Genomic DNA, 22,226 nt, shown 5'->3' with positions numbered 1-22,226 from the left:
CAGCGGTGCAATCTCAGCTCACTGCAACCTCCGCCTCCTGGGTTCAAGCAATTCTCCTGCCTCAGCCTCCCAATTAGCTGGGTTTATGGGTGTGCGCCACTATGCTTGGCTAATTTTTGTGTTTTTAGTAGAGATGGGGTTTCTCCATGTTGGCCAGGCTGATCTTGAACTCCTGACCTCAAGTGATCCACCCGCCTCAGCCTCCCAAAGTGCTGGGATTATAGGCCTAAGCCATCTTGCCGGGCCTGTTTTAGCTACCTTTTAAAGGTGGTTTCTTCCTAGCTTAAACTTTACCCTTTTAGATAATTCTGAATGAATGAATAAATAAACATTATATGTAAAATTAATGGCGAAGACATTAGTTATCTGGAATTTTGTTTTTGCAAGAAACATCCCATGACAACAAAAGTATTTGATTTGGTTAGAGAGTTATTTTATGAGCAGTTAGCATCTAACTTTTTCCAATATTTTTTTAAAATCTAAGGATGACAAGAATGCTGCCTTTCTTCTGATGGAAAGTGACAGACTAATCAACAGTTTACCCAGAGTGAAGTGGACAGAAGTGGCACTAACCATGGCCTCTCAGCTCCAAGAAGAATGTATTGCATTTATTGTAGAAAACTTCTCCAAGATTATTCAGAGTGAAAATTTTGCTCTTCTCTTACAGGTACTATGTCTAAAATTATATCCTATGTTTAGTGCCATCTTTGTGTTCTGATTTCAATTATGTAAGAGTTTTAAAATGCAGGTTGCTTTTGATTAAATTAGTGTGATTTAAATAAACTCCATAGCAGATGGCATGTTTACATAGGATTTAAGGCAGTGTTAGACAGGATTTTTGGCTCACAAGATAAAAAAGGCAGGAGGGACAGGTTTGAGTGCCCTGGCACGGCACAGTGTAATTCTGGCCAACTCTAGCCCTCCCTCAGCATAGCCACATTTTAGAAACCAAAGTCATAAAGATACTGTTTTGGCAAGTAATACAATTATGGTCCATGCAGAATTCTTTCTCTTATTGGGAAGTTACTTTCTCTAAAATTATTTACTGAATAAATAACTCCTATTGTTTATTTCTAGGTTCTGTATTTAGGGCTGTGTTGGCTTTTAAAAACTGTGTATATGCATATATGCAGATTTTTTAACAAAAGAAAGGGAAAAGACAAATATGATTTCTGGTTGACTTCATACAGCTAATTATAATGATCTGTTATGCCAGACTTTCACATTTCTTGTGCATTTTACATGTATTCCACTTAAATATTAATTTCTATGTTTTATAGTCACAAGCAATGAGTAGCACAGCTGATCTGTTGGATAAAATTTTAAAAGCAATTGAAGAAAATATCACCTCTGAAAATAGTTGCTCTCTCCTTATGGCTCTGGACACATTGATGAACTCTGATAGTACAAAGGAAATGGTACTGAATGTAATGAAATTTATTAAAATAATGCAATATTTGAACTAAGATTTTTTTTAATGTATGTGCATTTTTAATGTTGCATTGTTTATTGAAGCTAGGCAGTGGACACCTAGGGGTAGATTAAGGACTCTACTTTTGTATATGTTTGGAATCTTTTATAATAATAAATTTTAAAAATTCTATTTGTCTCCAAATGGACTGTTTATAAAAGTTTAGAAATTGGCAGTTTGGCTGAGTAATTTTAAATGCAGTGTGATACTTAGCAATATTATTTTCTAGATATATAATGTATATTTTAGAGTTTTTAATCAGTGTCTTTTATTTTTATAATCATAATTTTTCTCTTCAAAAAATCATATTTTAAAATAAGGCTGGGAAAAAGCAAAATTAAAATATTTATTTTTAAGTACAATTAATCATTGGTCATTAATAAGGTAATTGCAAATTATTGACCTTCTGTATTTGTTCAAGAAGAATGGTTTTTTAAATGTATCATATTTATTACTATTCCATAGAGCATTTGACCTTGTAATGTCATAGTTGATTTGAAAAGGCTGCAGAAGGTATTCATTTCAAGGGCATTGGTGTTTTAAAATAACATTTGTTAGAAAAGATGAGATTCAGCTTTGTGTTCATTTATAAAATTTTATTAATGAATAAGCCTTCATAAATAACATGTACCCAACGATCTTAAAAATCTAAATGATGACATCATTGATCTAGCTTAGGAGTAAGTAGATTCTGAAAGGAATAATGACTGGTTGCTATGACAATGTGGCTCTCACCAGCTGCTGATTTGTTGCTTGAACACAGGGTTTTACGTGCAAGATCCAGGCTCTGCGTGATAAGCTGTGGATCTTCCTGGTTCAGTCTTTCTATGCTGTTCGTCACACAGAAAGCTGGAAGCTGATGAGCACAGATGATCAACAGAAAATCCAAGCAGGTACGTTAGCCTTGAGATATTTCAATTCTTATGTAATGAGATCTTTGTGACAACAGATATTTTGAGGGCATTCTGATAAGTAGAAAGGTTAACATTGTGTGCTTCTGTTGGTTAATAGAATGCTAATTGAAACTGGTGCTGATATGTTTAGGAAGTTTTAATACATCATGCTTTTTAGCTGTTCTTAGAAAATGAAACTCATTCCCTTTATATATCAAATTTAATCCTACTATACATTAGCAACAATGTTCTAGGCAAATTTGCTTATAAGCAAATCTCTTATGAAGAGATTAAAAGTGTGAGAAAATGCAGTCTAGATAGAACAGAGTATAGAACATACTTTTTCCTCCTTTTTAAGTATGTTTTGTCATAAAGCTTTTCTGTCTTTTTCATAAGATACCCTTTCTTGTGGTTTTGCCTAGAATAGATGGCTTTATTTCACAACTGATTGGTTCAGTGATGTGAAGTGTGCTATTGCGGACTGTCCCTCAGGAGCTGCACAGTGTTCTGTGACATTTAATAGGTATCATCTGAGACATTAGCATTAAACAAAAGATGTATATTGCTCAGAACATATGTTAAGAAAATATCAAAATAAAAATTTGAGGGTGTGAAACTATAAATGGCTTCATGACTATTTTTGGGTTAAAGCAGGTGCCTTAGAAAAAAATATTGGCATATTCAGTGTGTATACTTTTTAAAACCTTTTAGGAGACTAAATTTTATGAAGCAAACATTTTAGTACTGTAAAACATGGAGGCCATGTCTGTTAAAATGCATTTTGAGAATGCATAAATATGTGAAATTCTTTAGTGGTATCATCAGAATAGGATCTGCTTTTACATTATAAGCATTACACGGTAGTGTAGCTAGATGTGGTACGAAGAGCACTTTTCAAAGAAATTCCATTTTTTTAAACAAAAATTATGAGAAGGTCTTAGAAATTGGACTTTTTTTCTTTGTGACTATTTCGGTGCTGATTTTTAAATAATGGTTTATTTTTACAACATTTATATAATGTGAAGTAACAAAATAAGATCAGCATTCCTTCAGTAGGTGTCCTTTCAGCTCTCTTCTAATTTGTAGCAAACTTTGTTTTTCTCTATTTTAGAGGATTTCATAGTTAAGTTGAACTTCAGTGTTCTTTAATTCTTCAAAGTGCTGATTAAAAATACATGTAAATACACATATTTAAATAAAATGTTGGTAATCTGACTAATTGTTAAAAATGACTTTTCATTCTATTACATTGTAGCAGTGTAATAATAATTTTTTAATCTTAAATAAGTTGAATTATAGTGAGTCCCGACTTACGCTTAATTACTTTATTGGGAAACCCAGATAAAGGAATGGTTCTGTGTTGTCTGTTGACAACCTTTGGTGTGTCATAGTTGAGTTACTGACCTTTGGGAGAAATTTTTCATTTTAATTTCTTCCCATGTATTACTGTGCAGAGTCATTTGCTTACTGCAAATCAGTCCTATAATGCCATTTTCAGGATCCTGCTTTGTCTTATAGCACATATCCTATAGAATAGAGATCATGGAAGATGCAGATTATTTAATGTATTTTTATTAGCTGATTTAATTAAAATAATTTTTGGAGATTATATGTATTTATTCAAAATATATTTTAAAGCCCAGTAACCTTCAAAAAAAGACATTTGCTAAACTATATTTGTAGCTCTCATACCATCATTTTAGCGTACATATTTTCCCGACATCATTCAGATTCTTATTTGAAGAGTATAGACATGAGTTCTACAATAAATTCCTAGATAAACCTAACATATAAAATGAATTTTTCTTTAATTATAAAAAGAATCTAGGGGGTTGAAGATTGTTTCTTGTTTTATTTTCAATAGAACCTTTTTTTCTTTTCTCTTTCCTCCTTCCTCATGTTATACCTGCAAAACCAAAAAATATTTTTAGTTAATTTCAAGAGTATTTTTACATTTAATATAAACATTTCTCATATTTAATAGCTTGTTGAATGTTACATTAGCCATAATCTATAATTTTTTGTTATTTGGAAAACTAAATGAAACCAATTATCTAAAATGTCACAGTTTGAGAAAATTCTGGTGTTTTCGTAAATGTATGAATCTTTTCTGTGAGATTGTACATTTCTTATTTATTAATTTTATTAACACAAAACCTAGGGGCCAGAGAATAAGGTAGAAAGTGAGATTTTCTTAAAGAAAATTCTAAAATATAATAGGGAGTTGTTTTATATACTAGATTGGTTTCAGGTTTATTAAGTTATTTCCATCAAAATGTAACCTTTTTTCTGCTGACATGCTGTTTTTCCTTTACTTCTATGGTAATAACAATGTTCCCTATAAAAATAAATTGCTGTTTCTTTCTACAGCTGCATTTGACAAAGGTGATGATCGAAGACTTGGCAAAAAGCCTATATTCAGTAGCTCGCAGGTAAACTTTCTAAATTTTCTAGGTCCAAATGAAAATGATAACAAATGAAGTTTATTATTTTACATTTCAGAATAAGTTTTAAAAATCTATTCATTCATGAAGCTATTTTTTTATGGAAAATGTTTCTTTTTCTAAATCAAATGAGCACTTAATAAATGTTTTAAAGTGAATTTTTTATATCCAGTTGGCATTGAAAGTATCTACCTTTTTCATTTCCTTGAAAACCTTTTTGGCACCTAACATATTAGAGTTATTTCAGTCTATTAGAAGTTGTTTAGAACTCTAGACCTAATTCAGTGTCTATTTTTCTAATTAGCCTACTTCTTAAAAAAGATTTTAATCTACATAATATATTTTTGGTGTTTTTGAAAAAAGCAATTATTACTAAGAGTACAGCTGTGTTTTACTTTAAAAGTTACTTGGTATACTTATATGAGGTATCTAAAGTAGCTGAACTCTTAGAAGATAATATTGTGGTTGCTGAAAACTAGGGGGAAGGAGAAGAGGGAGTTGTTCAATGAGTACAGAGTTTCCATTCTGCAAGATGAAAAAGTTTACAGAGATCTGTTGTGCCACAAACTGCATGCAGCTAACATTACGGCACTGTTAGTGAAGTGTATTAAAGAGTACTTAAGTGTATTAAATGGTTGAAGATGGTAGATTCCATGTTTTGTGGTGTGTTTTTTTTTTTGCTACGCACAAAGTTATTTGTATTTGGTGTTTTCCTTATAACCTGAAATACATTTTTCTTCTCAAGAATGTTATTAATGATGGTTAGGGTTCCAAGCTAACTTGTAGATATTCACTTAACCAATAATATATTCAAAATACAAAAGTATTCTAACTTTCTCTGTGTGGTACAGTGATATTAGCAAGACATACATTGAGAGTTCTAGTTTATAATGTAAGGAACATATTCCCTAGCAAAGTGGAACAGGAGATCCTTTTTTCTTCGTCGTCAGCCAGTTGATAGGAACTAATGTAGCTCCAAGCTGCAACTGAGAGTTCTCATGGCTTGAGAAGGAGGTCAAGCTGCAAGTGTCTTGAATGAGAAACTGAGAGACTGGAGTTTTTGTCAGTTAACCTCTTAGGATTGTTTCCGAAGCGCATTTCACAATATACTAGCTCCATCATCAACTATAAGTTGAAGAATTGCTGCACACCGTAGCACCTCTTATAGACCAATGACACGTATTGTACCTTGAAAGTGCTAAGAAACGCTGAAGAACACTTTTGAATTGTTGCATCCAAAATTTCCCCCAATGTTGTAACTATGGAACACCACTACGCTCCCCCTCAACCCTTTTAATTTTTTTTTTTATTAATTTTTTTTAAAGACGGGGTTTCACCATGCTGGTCAGGCTGGTCTTGAACTCCCGACCTCTGGTGATCCACCCGCCTTTGCCTCCAAAGTGCTTGGATTACAGGCATGAGCCACCATGCCCAGCCTACCCTCAACCCTTTTAAAGCATCTTATACAATTCCACAGAACATACTCTAGGAAATAGTGCACTAGGACATTTTTGTCTATGTACTGGTTCCCTATTATCCCCATGTTTTTTTGTTGTTTTATTTTTTGTTTTTGTTTTTGTTTTTTGAGATGAAGTTTTTCTCTTGTTGCCCAGACTGGAGTGCAATGGTGCGATCTCAGCTCACTGCAACCTCTGCCTCCCAGTTCAAGCAATTCTCCTGTCTCAGCCTCCTGAGTAGCTGAGATTACAGGCACCTGCCACTAGGCCCGGCTAATTTGTGGTATTTTAGTAGAGACAGAGTTTCACCATGTTGGCCAGGCTGGTCTCAAACTCCCGACCTCAGGTGATCCATCCACCCTGGCCTCCCAAAGTGCTGGGATTACAGGTGTGAGCCACCATGCCCAACCTATCCCCCAGGCCTATCCTGAGGGCCTTTTTATAGGCCCTCAGGAATTAGCCCACTTGCCTTCCTTTCCCCTGTTACCAACCAGGCTTTTCCTCCTTCCTTGTCTTACTGCAAAATAGAACAAAGTTTCGTTATTTTTCCTTATCCTCTTGACTTTGTGATTGTCTAAGTCTTTTTTCTGTTAAGAACAATGGGAAAGAAACAGAGTTAAAAGTTTCCCTCAGAAAGACAGTGTGGTATGCTGAAATGGATGCTGGACATTAAAAGAGTTCAAATTTTGGCTTCACATTTATTATGTGTCATCTGCAAGTCTTAGTTTGCTTATTTATAAAATGGAGTAATAAAACCTAGCAGGATTATTGTGAAAATTAGGTGAAGTAATTTATGTGCAATTATCTGGTATGTAGTAAGTGCTCAATAAATGTGGAGCGAATAAATGTGTTTTCCAAACAGGGATGAGCTATCTAGGATGTGGGAGAAAGTTAATCAGATAAGACAGGGAAAAGGTTTGTTTGTTTGTTTTGTTGTGGTGGTTATTTTTGCCTGCTTCATTTATCCTTCATAGAGAGATTTAAGAAGAATGCTTAGTAACAAAATACTTAAGGACGAAATATATGATATCTGGGATTTGTTTCAAAATAAAATGGGGGTGGGTGTATATGAAACAAAATTGGAATTAATAATGAATTAATAATTTTTAGAGCTGGCTATTAGGTACTTGAGGATTCATTATATTCTTCTTTTTTTATTATGTTTAAATTTTCCCTTTTTTTGAGATAGGGCCTCACTCTCTCACACAGGCTGGAGTGGAGTGGCACAATCACAGTTCACTGCAGCCTTGACCTTCTAGGCTCAAGGGATCCTTCCACCTCAGCTTCCTGAATAGCTGGGACTACAGGCCCAAGCTACCACACCTGGCTAATTTTCGTATTTTTTTGAATACAGGTGGGGTTTTGCCATGTTGCTCACGCTGGTCTCAAGCAATCCGTGCCTGGCCTATTGTGAAATTTTTCAAGGCGTACAGCTACCCCATATACTATACAGATTTCATCCGTAACATAATACTTCAAGATGCATAAATTTGAGGATAGAATAAATTAAGTAGATTCAGTGTTAAGGTAGAAAGGAGTTCTAAAATCAGAAGTCAGCCTGGTTTTAGGTATTAAAAATAGAGAAATGCTATTTTTTGAGCTAAGATTTGAGCAAGAAAACGATAAATGAGGACCAAGCCTATTTGAACTTTTTAAATGTTAGAATCCTAGAAGACTGCTGTGAATAGGACCAATCTCTACCCTGTGGACAGGCATAAGGTGAGACCTAAAGATGTTAGTAACTTCTGCAATGTCCCAGGTTGGTTAGAGGCAAAACTAGGACAAGAATCTAGTGGTTGCTTTATCACCATGCTTTGCTTTTTTCTAAATTTAACCAAGTTACTTATTGTGCATTTGTGTGCACACATATTCATATGTTATTTTATCTTTGACAACTTTTAATGTAATTGGAAGCTTTTCATATTTAGAAATAGACCTTAAGCTGCATATCAGAATATGCAGTATATGCCCAGTTTTAACAACATTGATTACATTTGTTTTTTGTTGTTGTCGTTGTTTGTTTGTTTTATTTTTTGAGTGTCCAATATGTGACATGGTGCTGAGGGTTTTTGATACAAAAGATGAAGAGTGCACAGGCTCTGCCACAGACCTCTACAATCTCATACATCTTCCAAAGCGGGGGTGGGGGAAGCATTTTCATACTTACATAAAGAATGACAATATTATCTTAAAATATTATTCTAGAATTTCTACCAAATTAAATATTTTTTGTTCCCTCTCATATCAAGGTTGATTCTAAGGAAAATGATGAAGTAGGTATGTTTATCTTCAGTGCCATTTTCTTTGTCCCTTTTTAGCCTGTTTCAGCTGTTTTTAGGATCCCTTTTCCTTCACTTCCTACAGCCAGCCAGTACTTTGCTACTATCTTATTCTGAAAACCAACCTTTGCAGATGCAGTGTGCTGTGCTTTCTGGGAGCGTTTATAAAAATTTTTTAAAAATAAGGACTCCAAGAAGTATTCTTCCCATAGAGGATTAAGTCTTTAATAATAAAATATCTGGCATTTGGAATAGGGTTGAAGGGAGAAGTTTTAATGAAAATCTTTATAATGTCCCTCAAATTATGCCATATAGATGACTACTGTGTGAGGTTGAATCATAACCTCAAGTTTTGTCCCATCCCTAACCAGCATGAAACTGTGGGTAAATCACATACCTTCTTTAATCTCCAATTTCTTGTCTGAGAAATGGAAACAGCCACTCTATTTCATGGGACTGTTGTGAGGATTAAGTGAGATGATGTATATAAAAGATGCAGCATGAAACATGCGAGTAAGCCTTCCAAAAAATGTTGGATATTATCATTCCTCAAGACATCATGAATCTTTAGATATTAATCTCTAACAAAACTTCATAAATTTAAAAATATTCTTTTATTTATTGATTTACTTACTTTAATAGAATAGTATGCCTTTAAAATAAGCACTGTATGCTGTTATTTCAGATTTGATTAAGGGTATCTGAGACATAAAGTTTTGATCCAAATGATCAAAGACAATTCAGGCTTTGACCTTAAATCATGTGATCTTTCCATTTTTTTCTTCTTAGAAAGACTGGCTTTCAGAAACATAAAGTATTATGTGTTAAAGACTTCAGTCAAATTACAAAGTATTTTTTTTCTTCTTTATAGCAAAGGAAACAAGTTTCTGACTCTGATGTCATAAAAAACAAATCTTGGAGGGGAAATAACAAAAAAGAGTGTTGGACTTACCTCTCTACTAATAAAAAGATGAAATCCGATGGATTAGCAGCATCTGGACATTCATCAAGTACCAATAGAAATAGTATAAATAAAATGCTGAAGCAAGATGATGTAAAGGAAAAGAATGGTACAAAAATTACATCTAAGATTACAAAAGAACTAAAAACTGGGGGAAGAAATGTTTCTGGAAAGCACAAAACTATAATAAAATCCAAAACAGAAAACTGTGATGATGCACGGTTGGAAAACATGTCACCTATACAAGCTGTGGAAAGATCAACAACAGCAGCAGCAACTAGACAGAAGAATTTACTAAATGGAAAAGGAGTGAGAAATCAGGAAGGGCAAATTACAGGTGCCAGGCCCAAGGTACTCACGGGAAACTTAAATGTGCAAGCCAAAGCAAAGCCTTTGAAGAAAGCTACAGGGAAAGATTCTCCACGCCTCAGCATCGCAGGACCCTCCAGCAGATCCACAGATTCAAGCATGGAATTCTCAGTTTCCACTGAATGTCTGGATGAACCAAAAGAAAATGGATCAATAGGAGAAGATAAGCCTTCTGGACATAAACAACCCTTTTGTGATTCTCCAGGACAGATGGCGAAAAGCAGTGTAGATAGTGTCAAAAATTCCACTGTAGGTGGGTTTTAGCAGTCATTTTAAATGTCTCCTGACAGTTAAAGTTTCTTTTAAATAAAAAAAACCTAAACCTGTATTTGGACTTTTATTTAGTTTCAAATGCCTACAGAATACTTATTTATATGTATTTATGCAAACTGAAACAAAATGTAGTCCTTCCTACTTTAACATTTTATTTTGTTTATAGTGTCTAACCAGTAAACTTACAATATGTGTTACATATTTATTGTATTCTATCTCATGACTCACTTGTTCTTAATTTATAGCCATAAAATCTCGACCTATCTCAAGAGTTACCAATGGAACTTCCAATAAAAAAAGTGTTCATGAAAAAGACACTAATATAAATAACAGGTAGGTCTTCATTCAGTATTTTATCTATCTGTTAGCTTTCTCTCAAAGTTAATTATATACTAACTGCTTGTTAAATATTTTTAAAATATCTTTTTGTTTAAAAATTCAACGTATTTACACAATAGTTTAACACAGTTTTTTATTTATTAAAAGAAATTAGTATAAACAAAATGATTGAGGTACAATATTTAAAATAATTTCTTAATGTATACCATGGCATATGATTATACATTGCTTTATTATAGTTGATCTACAGTTTTATAAACTTAAAAGACTTATGAGCATATGATTTTTCTAATTTCAGAAGAGGTATATTTTTTATTTCTTGAAAAAAACTCAAGTATTGGTCTTTTAAAAAGTTCATGTTTTGGAATCTCAGTGTAATACTGAATGCAAATAATTTTTCTTAGTGTACTAAAGAAGGTCAGTGGAAAAGGATGTAGTGAGCCAGTACCACAGGCAATTTTGAAGAAAAGAGGAGCTAGCAATGGATGTGCTGCAGCTCAGCAGAGGACAAAGAATACCCCATCTAATCTTGCTGCTAAAACTCAAGGTAAAGCTGAAATAGTACTGGATATCTTGAATATTATTTCCTTGACTAGATAAGCCAAACTCTGAATTGGAACTTCAGTAGAATATAAGCAAAATATGATTTTACTCATGCTATATTTGTTTCACACTGTAGGGATGAGATTGCATACTTTTACTTTTCAGACAGGTGTTTTGGGGTATAGGTTTGGTTTTGTTGTTGTTTTGTTGTTGTTATTGTTGAGTCAGGGTCTTGCTCTGTCACCCAGGCTGGAGAATCGTGGCGTGATCATACTGTGATCCTCCTTCCTCTGCCTCCCAAAGTGCTGGGATTACAGGCATGAGCCAACACACCTGGCCTCTGTGTGGTTTATATTGTCTTTTGTGAGAGAAATAATTAAGGGAGTCACTAGTTTATCTGCATTTCTGGTCCTTTTAAATATTTTGCCCATGTTTCTTGAAAGTTCCACTGATAATTATAGGAATTCCATTTGTAAAACTGGCATTGAAGAGCTATTTAAAAAGTAATATTGCAGGCTGGGCATGGTGGCTCACACCTGTAATCCCACCCAGCACTTTGGGTAGCTGAGGTGGGTAGATCACCTGAGGTCAGGAGTTCAAGACCAGCCTGACCAATATGGTGAAACCCCATCACTGCTGAAAGCCAGGCTTGATGGTATGTGCCTGTAGTCCCAGCTACTTGGGAGGCTGAGACAGGAGAATTGCTTGAACCTGGGTGACGGAGGCTGCAGTGAGCCGACATTCTGCCACTGCATTCCAGGCTGGGTAACAGTGAGACTCCATCTCAAAAAAAAAAAAAAAAAAAGCAATAGTGTAGTCTAAACAATTGTAACACATAACAAGGAAGAACTTCCTCTCCAGAATCTGTGTGAGCTCATTGTTTTTCAGTGTTCTGAAAAGGAAAAGAGTACTGATCAGATTGCGTAATTTGCTAACATAATAACTGATTTTCAAAATTTTTATGCACTAAGCATTCACATATATAAGAGCAGTTTGTAAAATCCTAAGAACGATTTTGATTTAGATTATGAATTAATACTGAAAATCAAAAATAAGGCAGAGAAAACATTTTCATATCCTAGTAATAGCTAAATATTAAACATTTCAAAATATTTGATAATTCTGTTTGACAGATTTGAATGTCCAAAATGTCATCTTTAAGACTTCCACCAGTTTAAACAAATGGATTCCCCAAATTAATCGCCTTCTTTCCAGTCAGCAGTTTTAGTCTCCAAGGAGATCCAAGTTGTTAACCCTAATGAGCTACAGTGATAATAATCTGGTAATGACAAGTAAATTGGTTTTATTCATATTTGAAGAAAACTGCAACAATAGTAACAGTTCTTTTTATATTTAGCTTGATTCTCCTTTTCAGATATGTAGAACATGGTATTTTTTTTTCTTTCAAAACTTCAAAGGGAAGACCTTTCTTGCTCCTTTGATAAAAGAAAATCCGATTTTTTCACTCTCATATATTTTTTGCAAATCCAATTTTGGCATATGAATCAAGTCTCTACTTGAGGAAGAGAGATCCTACTTTAGTAATTTTTAGGACCCTGGAGTAGTCCCTCTATATTTTTAATTGAAAAGTATTTTTTTATTTTATCATGTAACTGATTCCTAATCTGTACTTGTCCATTTGATCACAGATATGTTACCCTTCCATTGTGTTCTTGATTTTATTTTTTCTGAAGTAATTTTAAAACAAATATTAAATTTTACTCACAAATTGGAGGTGATATTATATTTCTGAATATACCCTCTTAACTTTTATTAGGATCCCTAGGAGAGTCACCAAACTCAGTAAAATCTTCAGTCTCTCCAAGAAAGTCTGATGAAAATATGGCAAAGTTGGGCCACAATACAACTACAGAAAAACAAGCACCTAAGAGAAAAATGGTCAAGCAAGTACACACAGCTTTGCCTAAGGTTAATGCAAAAACAGTGGCAATGCCTAAAAATCTAAATCAGTCAAAGAAAGTTGAAACTTTGAATAATAGAGATTCAAAACAGAAAATGCTTCCTGGGCAGGTTATGTCAAAAACTCAGCCTTCCTCTCAAAAACCTTTAAAAAGTGAAATATCTGTTGTCCAGAAAAGTATGTTTCATGATGTGCGTGATAATAACAACAAGGACAGTGTTTCTGAACAGAAGCCTCACCAGTCTCTCATTAATCTTGCATCTGAAATCAGTGATGCAGAAGCATTCAAGTCATCCTGCAGGCCTGACGCACAAAAGCCATTAAAGGATCAAGGAAAAGAGAAGCTGCTGTTAGAGTGCCAAAATATTTCAAAGCTGGATAAATCATTAAAACACGAACTGGAATCAAAACAGATTTGTTTAGATAAAAGTGAAACAAAATTTCCCAATCACAATGAAACAGATCATTGCAATGCAGCTAATCTATGTTATCATTCTGACGGGAGTGACAATGTAAATTCAAAATTTTATAGCACCACAGCCCTAAAATACATCGTTTCAAAACCGAATGAAAACTCCTTGAACTCTAATCCAGTTTGTGATTTAGACTCAACAAATGCAGGGCAAATCCATTTGATATCAGATATGGAGAACCAAGTAGGGAGAAAAGATACACACAAACAATCAGGTATTAAATGTGTTGAAGATGTTTCACTGTGTGTTCCTGAAAGGACAAATGGTACCTTAAATTCTGCTCAAGAAGACAACAAATCTAAAGTTCCTGTGGAAGGACTGACAATTCCTAGTATGTTATCTGATGATTCTGCTATGAATGAAGACAAGCATGCTACAGCAGACTCCGATGTTTCCTCCAAGTGTTTTTTGGAACAGCAATCAGGAAAAAATTCTCCTAAAAATATGGAAACATCAGAATCTCCAGAGAGCCATGAAACTCCAGAAACTCCATTTCTGGGGCACTGGAATTTGAGTACTGGTGTTCTGCACCAGAGAGAGAGTCCTGAATCCGACACTGGCAGTGCTACCACATCCTCTGATGACATAAAGCCCAGATCTGAAGACTATGATGCCGGAGGGTCTCAGGATGATGATGGGTCAAATGATAGAGGTATCTCTAAATGTGGCACTATGCTGTGCCATGATTTTCTTGGAAGAAGTAGCAGTGATACCAGTACTCCTGAAGAATTAAAAATTTATGATAGTAATTTAAGAATTGAAGTAAAAATGAAAAAGCAAAGTAGTAATGATCTTTTCCAAGTTAATTCAACAAGTGATGATGAAATCCCTAGGAAAAGGTCAGAAGTTTGGTCTCGATCTGCAATAGTTCACCCTAGGGAAAAAGAAAATATTCCACGAGGCAGTGTACAATTTGCTCAGGAAATAGATCAGGTATCTTCTTCAGCAGATGAAACAGAAGATGAAAGATCTGAAGCTGAAAATGTTACAGAAAATTTCCCTATATCTAACCCAGCTCCTCAGCAGTTTCAGGGAATTATTAATTTAGCTTTTGAAGATGCAACTGAAAATGAAAGTCGTGAGTTTTCTGCAAATAAAAAGTTTAAAAGGTCAGTTTTACTTTCAGTCGATGAATGTGAAGAGCTGGGATCTGATGAAGGAGAAGTCCATACTCCCTTTCAGCCTTCTATAGATTCTTTTTCACCTTCTGATGTTTTTGATGGCATTTCTCATGAACATCATGGAAGGACCTGCTATTCCAGATTCTCACAAGAAAGTGAAGATAATATTTTAGAATGTAAACAAAATAAAGGCAATAGTGTATGTAAAAATGAAAGTACTCTTTTGGATCTTAGTAGCATTGATTCTTCAAGAAAAGATAAACAGAGTGTTTCAGCCACAGAAAAAAAGAACACAATAGATGTCCTATCCAGAAGAGGCAGACAGCTTCTTCTAGAAGATAAAAAAGTAAACAATGGAAGCAATGTGGATAATGACATTCAGCAATGCGGCAAATTCTTGGATAGTGATGTAAAATCTCAAGAAAGACCGTGTCATTTGGAGCTTCATCAAAGAGAACCCAATTCTGACATACCAAAGACCAAATCCCTAGACTCCTTTCGGAGTCAAGTTCAGTCTCAGGAAGGTCCAGTGAAAGAGAGCCATTCTGCAACTACTGAAAAAGCTAATATTGCTTTATCTGCAGGTAATGTACAGAAATAGAAATGCTAAATGCATAAGAAAATCAGTTTATAAAATTTTAAAGCTGTTTGAAGCCCTGAATGTTATATTTTAGTCAGATAGAACAACTGCTTGAGCAACACATTAAAATTTTAAATGAAAAATTTCTTAATGTGAAAATTAGCCATTCATTCTTTATTGTTCACTTAAAATCCTAATGAAGAAATAATATCTAGTAAAAATTTTGATTCTTTATTAGATAGAGGTAACCTAAGAGATTTTACATGAAAGAATAAAAACTTAGTTTGCTGCTATTTAGTTATTTATGTATAATTTAACACAAGAATTCTTGACTATTAGAAATTTTATTATACATTGGGTATGATTTATAGACTTGATAGTATATAAGAGGCCTGTGCAATAACTCTGGTAATATAGAACTAAAAGCACTGAACTATTTTAACAACTAGATTGATTATTACAATTTATATACATTTTACAGAGATTAAAATTTTCAGGATCTCTCTATTCTAAAATTTTCAAATAAAAAATGAATTTCCTAAAAGAGATTATATTTAGAAGCAATGATAATATATGAAAAAAGCCCGGGCTTATTTCATATTGTTTAGATGATTTTCTGTCTAATTGTTTTGTGTTTTTGTCTTCCTTATAGTAATTCAGACTAATGACCCACTTTTAAAATATGCAATAGTGGCTAACTGAGTAGCTATTGTGTATCGTAACTAAGAAAACAGTAGTTTCCTGTTCAGCAAAATTAGAAGAATAAGGAGGTCTTTAAAGTTGTACTTTTTTGTTTGTCCTTGCTTGCATCTTCCTTTGCATGTGCAATATACAAATAAGCCTTTAGGTAAAATGTATTTATCCCCCTTTTACAATGGACTTACCCTAAAAGTCATCAAAACACTATGTCTTTCTTTTTTTAATTTTTTTCTATGGTAGTGAATTAGATATATGTGCACATTCTATGTTTATGTTTAAATCATGTCTTCTGTATCACAAGCTTTCAAATTAAAGTATAGAGAATTATTGTTAGTTGCCTATGTTGATTTTGCTGCTAAACGTTACCCTTGAATTTTTAACACAGAAAAATAAATGCCTCAAAAATCTTGTCAATTTTGTATAAATGTTATTTTTCCCATTCTGTGTTTTTTTTTTTTTTTTTTTTTTTGGACTATCACTGTTACATTGTGTTAATATTCTACAAAATTCTGAAGGGTACCAACGTGCAATTTTTACATTGTGTAGTATTATGAATTATTTCAGGAGACATAGATGATTGTGACACACTGGCACAAACCTGCATGTATGACCATCGGCCTTCAAAAACCCTCTCTCCAATATATGAGATGGATGTAATAGAAGTACTTGAGCAGAAAGTGGAATCAGAAACACATGTTACAGATACGGATTTTGAAGATGACCAACATTTTGCAAAACAAGATTGGACACTACTAAAGCAACTGCTGTCTGAACAGGATTCAAACTTAGATGTTATAAATTCCGTTCCTGAAGACTTAAATTTAGCACAGTATCTAATCAATCAGACACTACTTTTAGCACGAGACAGCGCAAAACCTCAGGGTATAGCACATATTGACACTTTGAACAGATGGAGTGAACTAACATCTCCACTTGATGATTCCTCAGTGAGCATCACTATGGCTAGTTTTTCCTCTGAAGATTGTTCACCTCAAGGGGAGTGGACAATTCTGGAACTGGAAACTCAGCATTAAGTGTTAACATTTTGGAAAAATTTAAACTATGCCACTCCTTTATTTTTTTGATGCCTGTATTATATCCAAATGGTAATTGCATTACCTGGATATAAACTTTCCTTAATATTAAGTCTTTCCAATTTAATGAGGTCAACATAGTTTATTAATATATCACATATAGAAAAATGTTTTTCTAAAGCTTTTGAGCATGTTTTCTATAATTATTAGAGAAATTAGAAGACTTGTAAGGAAACCCTCGCTTCAGTTTTCCTTTCCTAACTGATCATTTGTTCACTTGTTCATTATTCAGGAATTCGAAGTGTGAATGCACAAGTAGATCAGTCCCTTTACTTTTTGCTCTGCATATGGTAACATAGTACCTTAACAATAAAAAACTTACTGTGCTTGTGTCCATTCATGTAGAGTTTTCTGTGAATAACATTCAGACTCAACGTTTAGGTGATTGAGACTGATAGCTGAGTGTTGGGAAAAAACTTTCCCAACAGTTCAGGTTCAGGAAATTCTGAAGCAAGTGCATCTCAAATTTCAGCTACATCATGACTAAAACAAGAGAAATGGAATTTCCTGTCTCTCTCTTTTGGGGGTATATCCAGAGAAGGAAATCTGCCCTTTTTCAAAAGCATAGACTTCCTTTACAGGTAGTCACTCATTCTCCATTTTCCATTCCATGTTAGGGATATATTGGAACTGCACCTGCAGTAAGCCAGCACTAATTATAAACTTGAAAATGAATATATGAGGCAATTGAGTTAAATTGTGTGTATGCATATGTATGTGCAAACACACTCATGTTTGCTTTCTTGGTGTGTCAGTATATGCCAGTTCCTTGATCAGATTGCCTTTCAGTCTGTAATTTTGGTAGTAAGTCAAAGATAAAAACCTTTTATATAAAATGCTACTTGGGTAGCATTGTAGTGAGTACTTGGGTGCTTTTGATATTGGAATATTGATACTGCCTGTAGGATTATGGGATTTCATAAATAAGCCTCAAAGCTTTGTGACTCATAATTTTCTGAAATATGTCAGAAGTTAAGAAAATAGAATCCCTTTTCTAAATTAGTAAGTCTTCAACAAATAACAATAGAGAGAATCTATAACTGTATTGAATACCAAGTCATTAATGCACAATAATTTGTTCTAATATAATTATGTTAAGGTTAGCTTCTCACCTATTATACCATAAATTTGCTATGCCTTTTTTTTTAACTAGAAGCTTTGAAGAGGGGCACTCGTTCAAGAAACAATTATTAACTAATTCAAATTCAAGAAACAGGCTCTGGATTTCGGCACTTGCGTGTAAAGAAAATAAGACTTGATTTCTGCCCTTAAAAAAAAAAAGCTTCTAGTAAGAAGATATGGGGGGAATCATGTAAGAAAAAGTTCAAAATACAATATTATAAAACCTTTGTAATTTAGAGCTGGATGATAATTTTGTTTTATGTCTTCAAATTCCAAAGATGGGCTCTGATAACCAGAGGAATTAAGAGCTTGCCCAATATCCCACAGCTCATTTATGGGCTAGGATTCAATATCTGTAGCCCTATTCAGTATGTGTAGCCCACAGTAATACCACTTTGGTATTTCTACCACACAACACACTTTTTCTCACAAACCTGAGATCAGATACATTTACAGATTATTTGCAGTGCAGATAGTTTGCAGTATAAAGATATATTATGAAGACAGCACAAATTCCCAAGACACTATGTTTTCTTTTTCTCCAAATGTGAAACTGTTTTAAGTGTTACTTTCAATAAACTTCTTCGGAAGTTCACAAATTTATAATTGAAACTTAATTTCTTTTCCCAGTTTTAAGGTCTTAAAATCTTCTTAAACTGCTAAACATTAAAATCTATTCAGTTTCACATCACATCTGCAAGTAAACTAGGAAGCCATTTTGCTTAGATAGTAACCACTCAGAGAATTTCAGGACACTGTGTTTTCATAGCATGCTCTTTTGTGAACCACACATCTACCAGTCTGTTTGCTATGGGACTCTTTGTACTAGTGCTTCAATATTTAACAAACATAAATTGAAAAAGAATGGCTGACATTCATTTTGCACTTACTACATGTTAGATTCTGTGATAAGTGCTTTAAATATGCATTAACATATTTAATTCTATGAGTTATGTCTTCTTATTTTATATATGAGGAAACTAATGTAGAATCCTTTCCCTAGATGAGCTACCATTGTAGAAGAAACCAACAGAGAAAAATAACACACTACACTGTTGTTTAGTAAGATAACAGTTGTATATCTTACAACTGTCAGATGTATGGGGGCCCAGAAGGAGAAGCTATCAATGGCTTGTCAGGAAGAGCTTAGAGAAAGCTGCTTAGGGCAAGTAATAGGCTGTGACTGCTTCAGAATTTCTAGGGAGGAGTTCAGCTGCAATCTAGCTGGAAGTGTAGCCCAAGGGACTTGTCTTGAAGATGCACTTGCATAGTGAGTACTTTGCTTTCACTTAATATGTTGCAGATAATAAAAATATATTTTTAAAGATGCTTTTTGTACATAGTTTACATGAGATTGCAAAACTCCATATGAAATATTTTATTTTGATTTGGGTTGCTTAGAACTGATGAGGTTTATGAAAAGGATGTAAAGCCCCCATTATACCATTTTTTGGTGAAACCAGGTAGCATCTGATGCTGGCTTTCAAGGGTGAATAGGAATTTGGTGATAGGGCAGTCTAGATATGGCAGTACATTAAGGAACAGTAGCCAGGGTGGGTATTGAGGATAGGGAGGAAGAATAGTAGGAGATAGGGCTAAAGAGTTGAGCTGGTGCTGGGTTCTGAAAGTTACTGCTCTAAATGCAGTCTTTAAAGTGTTTAAGCCTTGGATTTGGTGGGTATTATGTCTCCCTTATTATGCATTCATTTATTTAGCTCTTAGTACAACGTATTTCCGTGTTCTTGGGAAATAACCACCTACAACTCACAATGAGTAATAAAGTTGTTTTTTAAGTAGTTAGGTAACATAATCAGGTGTGTTTTAGAAAAATAACCAGCAGTATTGAAGATGGCCAAGTATGGAGAAGTACCCAAACCTGTCGGGATGCAGTTACGATAGTTTTGTTGACCTTAGAAATAGGGAATGAGAAGGATTTGGTAATAGAGACATTAGGTGAGTTGAGACTGTAGAACTTGGTGAATGATTACATGGTGTCAGAAGATGGAAAGGAATTTTTAAATTGCTAACAGAGGCTGAACACGTGGCTTACACCTGTAATCCCAGCACTTTGGGAGGCTGAGGCAGGTGGATTGCTTGAGCCCAGGAGTTTAAGACCAACCTGGGAAACATGGCAAAACCTATCATCTCTAAAAAAAAATTTTTTTAATTAGCTGGGCATGGTGACGCATGCCTATAGTACTAGTTACTTAGGAGGCTGAGGCAGGAGGATCACTTGAGCCCAGGAGTTAGACTGCAGTAAGCTGTAATTGCACCACTGCTCTCCAACCTGGGCAATAGAGTGAGACTCTCTCTCAAAGAAATAAATCAATTGCTATCAGAAATAACATTCATTCCACACATTGAGGGCCTACTATGTTCCCAAAACTTTGCTAGTGCTGGAAATAAAAAGATGAATGACGTAGTATCCATTCTTGAGCATCTCAATCTAATAAGGGAGATTTTGAAACAAAAATTGCAAAATTGCAATGTTAAGTGTCAAAGGTGGGAAGAAAGTGTAATTTGAGGTGCTTGGATAGGCTCCTTTACTCTCTAAGCATTAGTAGGAATTTGTAAAGAGGCACACTCTTGGCAGAAAAAGTTCAAAGCAGTGGGGAATTCTGTTGTTCTGTCTGGCTAGAGGGAGAAGGAAATGGATGGGAAGGGCAAGGGATGAAGTTGGACAGGAAAGTGGAATCCAGAGATTAACAGGATCAGGTTTTCATTTTCAATAACTGGTAGCAGGATGTAGGATGGAATGGAGCAGGGTGACAAGGCAAGGAGACTAATGAGTCAGTTTCAGTAATAAAAGCTTGAATAGTGCAGTGGCAGTGGAGACAGAGGAGTGGATGTGTTTGAGGGGTTTAAGAGGCGGAATTGAAGCTCTTAGTGATTCTTTGGATGTGGGAAATGAGAGATGGGAATCTTCTTAAAAGACTCAGGTTTCTGACTAGGGTGCCTGGGTGGTTGGTGATGTCATTAACTAAAAACAGGAGCAAGTGTAGGAGTGAAGATCAGTTTAATTTGGGTCATACTGAATTTGAGATGCCTGGAGGACATTCAAGAGGCTGAGGACAAAATGCTGTGGAATAGTCAGAAAAAGAAAAGCCTGAGACAGACTGAAGCAACACATTCAGAAGTAGGAGAAGTAGGAGGAGGTCAAGGTAAGGAGAGATGAATGTTTTGTTTGTTTTGTTGAAACATGGTCTCACTCTGTCGCCCAGACTGGAGTGCAGTGGCACAATCATGGCTCACTGCAGCCTCAACTTCCTGGGCTCAGGTGATCCTCCCACCTCAGCCTCCTGAGTAGCTGGGACTACAGGTATGCCTGGCTAATTTTTGTATTTTTTGTAGAGACAGGATTCTGCCATGTTGCCCAGGCTGGTCTCAAATTCGTGGGTTCAAGTGATCCTCCCGTCTCAGCCTCTCAAAGTGGTGGGATTATAAAAGGTTTATTGGTTTGTTTTTGCTTTTTTAAATTCAATGTTAAGGGAATAAATATGAGATTCTTATACGATGTTTTAGGAGTGTAAACTGTTTTCTGATAAGCAATTATCAGGAATGTTTGTAGCTTTTTTTTTTTCTTCTTTTTTTAGATGGTCTTGCCTTGTTGCCCAGGCTTGAGTGCAGTGGCATGATCATGGTTCACTGCAGCCTCAACCTCCCTGGTTCAAGAGATCCTCTTACCTCAGCTTCCCAGGTAGCTGGGACTACAGGCATGCACCACTCTGCTCAGCTGATTTTTTATTTTTGTAGAGACAGGGTCTCCCTATGTTGCCCAGGCTGGTCTCTGAACTCCTGGGCTCAAACAATCCTCCTGCCTTGACCACCCAAAGTACTGGGATTATGGGCATGAGCCACCATGCCAGGCCTGTAGCTTTGTATCTTTAACCTTATCCTTTCTCCTCTTGGGAGCTACCATTAAGAAACAAGGCCCATTTACCGCCATACCACCCTGAACACATCTGATCTCGTGTGATCTCAAAAGAAATAAGGCCAGACATGGTGACTCACACCTATAATCCCAGCCTCCCAAGTACCTGGGACTACAAGGCACCTACTGCTACACTTTATCTTTTAACTCATATTTTTCATGTCTTTTACAAGGCACAGAAAAATAAGGTGTGTTCATCTTTGAGTAAATAGTAGTAAACAGTTTCAAATGCTGTTTTTGATGTTAATTAAGGCAC

At 35.0% G+C, this 22,226-nt stretch overlaps 1 protein-coding gene across 6 annotated transcripts in view; it reads left to right on the top strand.

Moving 5' to 3' along the window:
• Positions 1-19,368, top strand: part of BTBD8 (BTB domain containing 8) — a 133,902-nt gene extending 114,534 nt beyond the window's left edge. For all 6 annotated transcript variants that reach the window (XM_074381436.1, XM_074381437.1, XM_003933307.4 and 3 more), the window contains 9 exons: positions 485-667; positions 1,281-1,418; positions 2,235-2,364; positions 4,735-4,796; positions 9,416-10,127; positions 10,393-10,480; positions 10,891-11,033; positions 12,807-15,128; positions 16,388-19,368. In XM_074381436.1, the coding sequence (XP_074237537.1) occupies positions 485-667; positions 1,281-1,418; positions 2,235-2,364; positions 4,735-4,796; positions 9,416-10,127; positions 10,393-10,480; positions 10,891-11,033; positions 12,807-15,128; positions 16,388-16,857 (4,248 nt within the window). In that variant the 3' untranslated portion in view covers positions 16,858-19,368. The remainder of the gene's footprint in view (positions 1-484; positions 668-1,280; positions 1,419-2,234; positions 2,365-4,734; positions 4,797-9,415; positions 10,128-10,392; positions 10,481-10,890; positions 11,034-12,806; positions 15,129-16,387) is intronic.
• Positions 19,369-22,226: the final 2,858 nt, after the last annotated feature.

The sequence above is a fragment of the Saimiri boliviensis genome, chromosome 11, assembly GCF_048565385.1.
Source record: "Saimiri boliviensis isolate mSaiBol1 chromosome 11, mSaiBol1.pri, whole genome shotgun sequence".
In the NCBI taxonomy this organism is placed as follows: Eukaryota; Metazoa; Chordata; class Mammalia; order Primates; family Cebidae; genus Saimiri; species Saimiri boliviensis.
The sequence above is the reverse complement of the archived record's forward strand: the minus strand, read 5'-3'. Positions and strand labels throughout refer to the sequence as shown.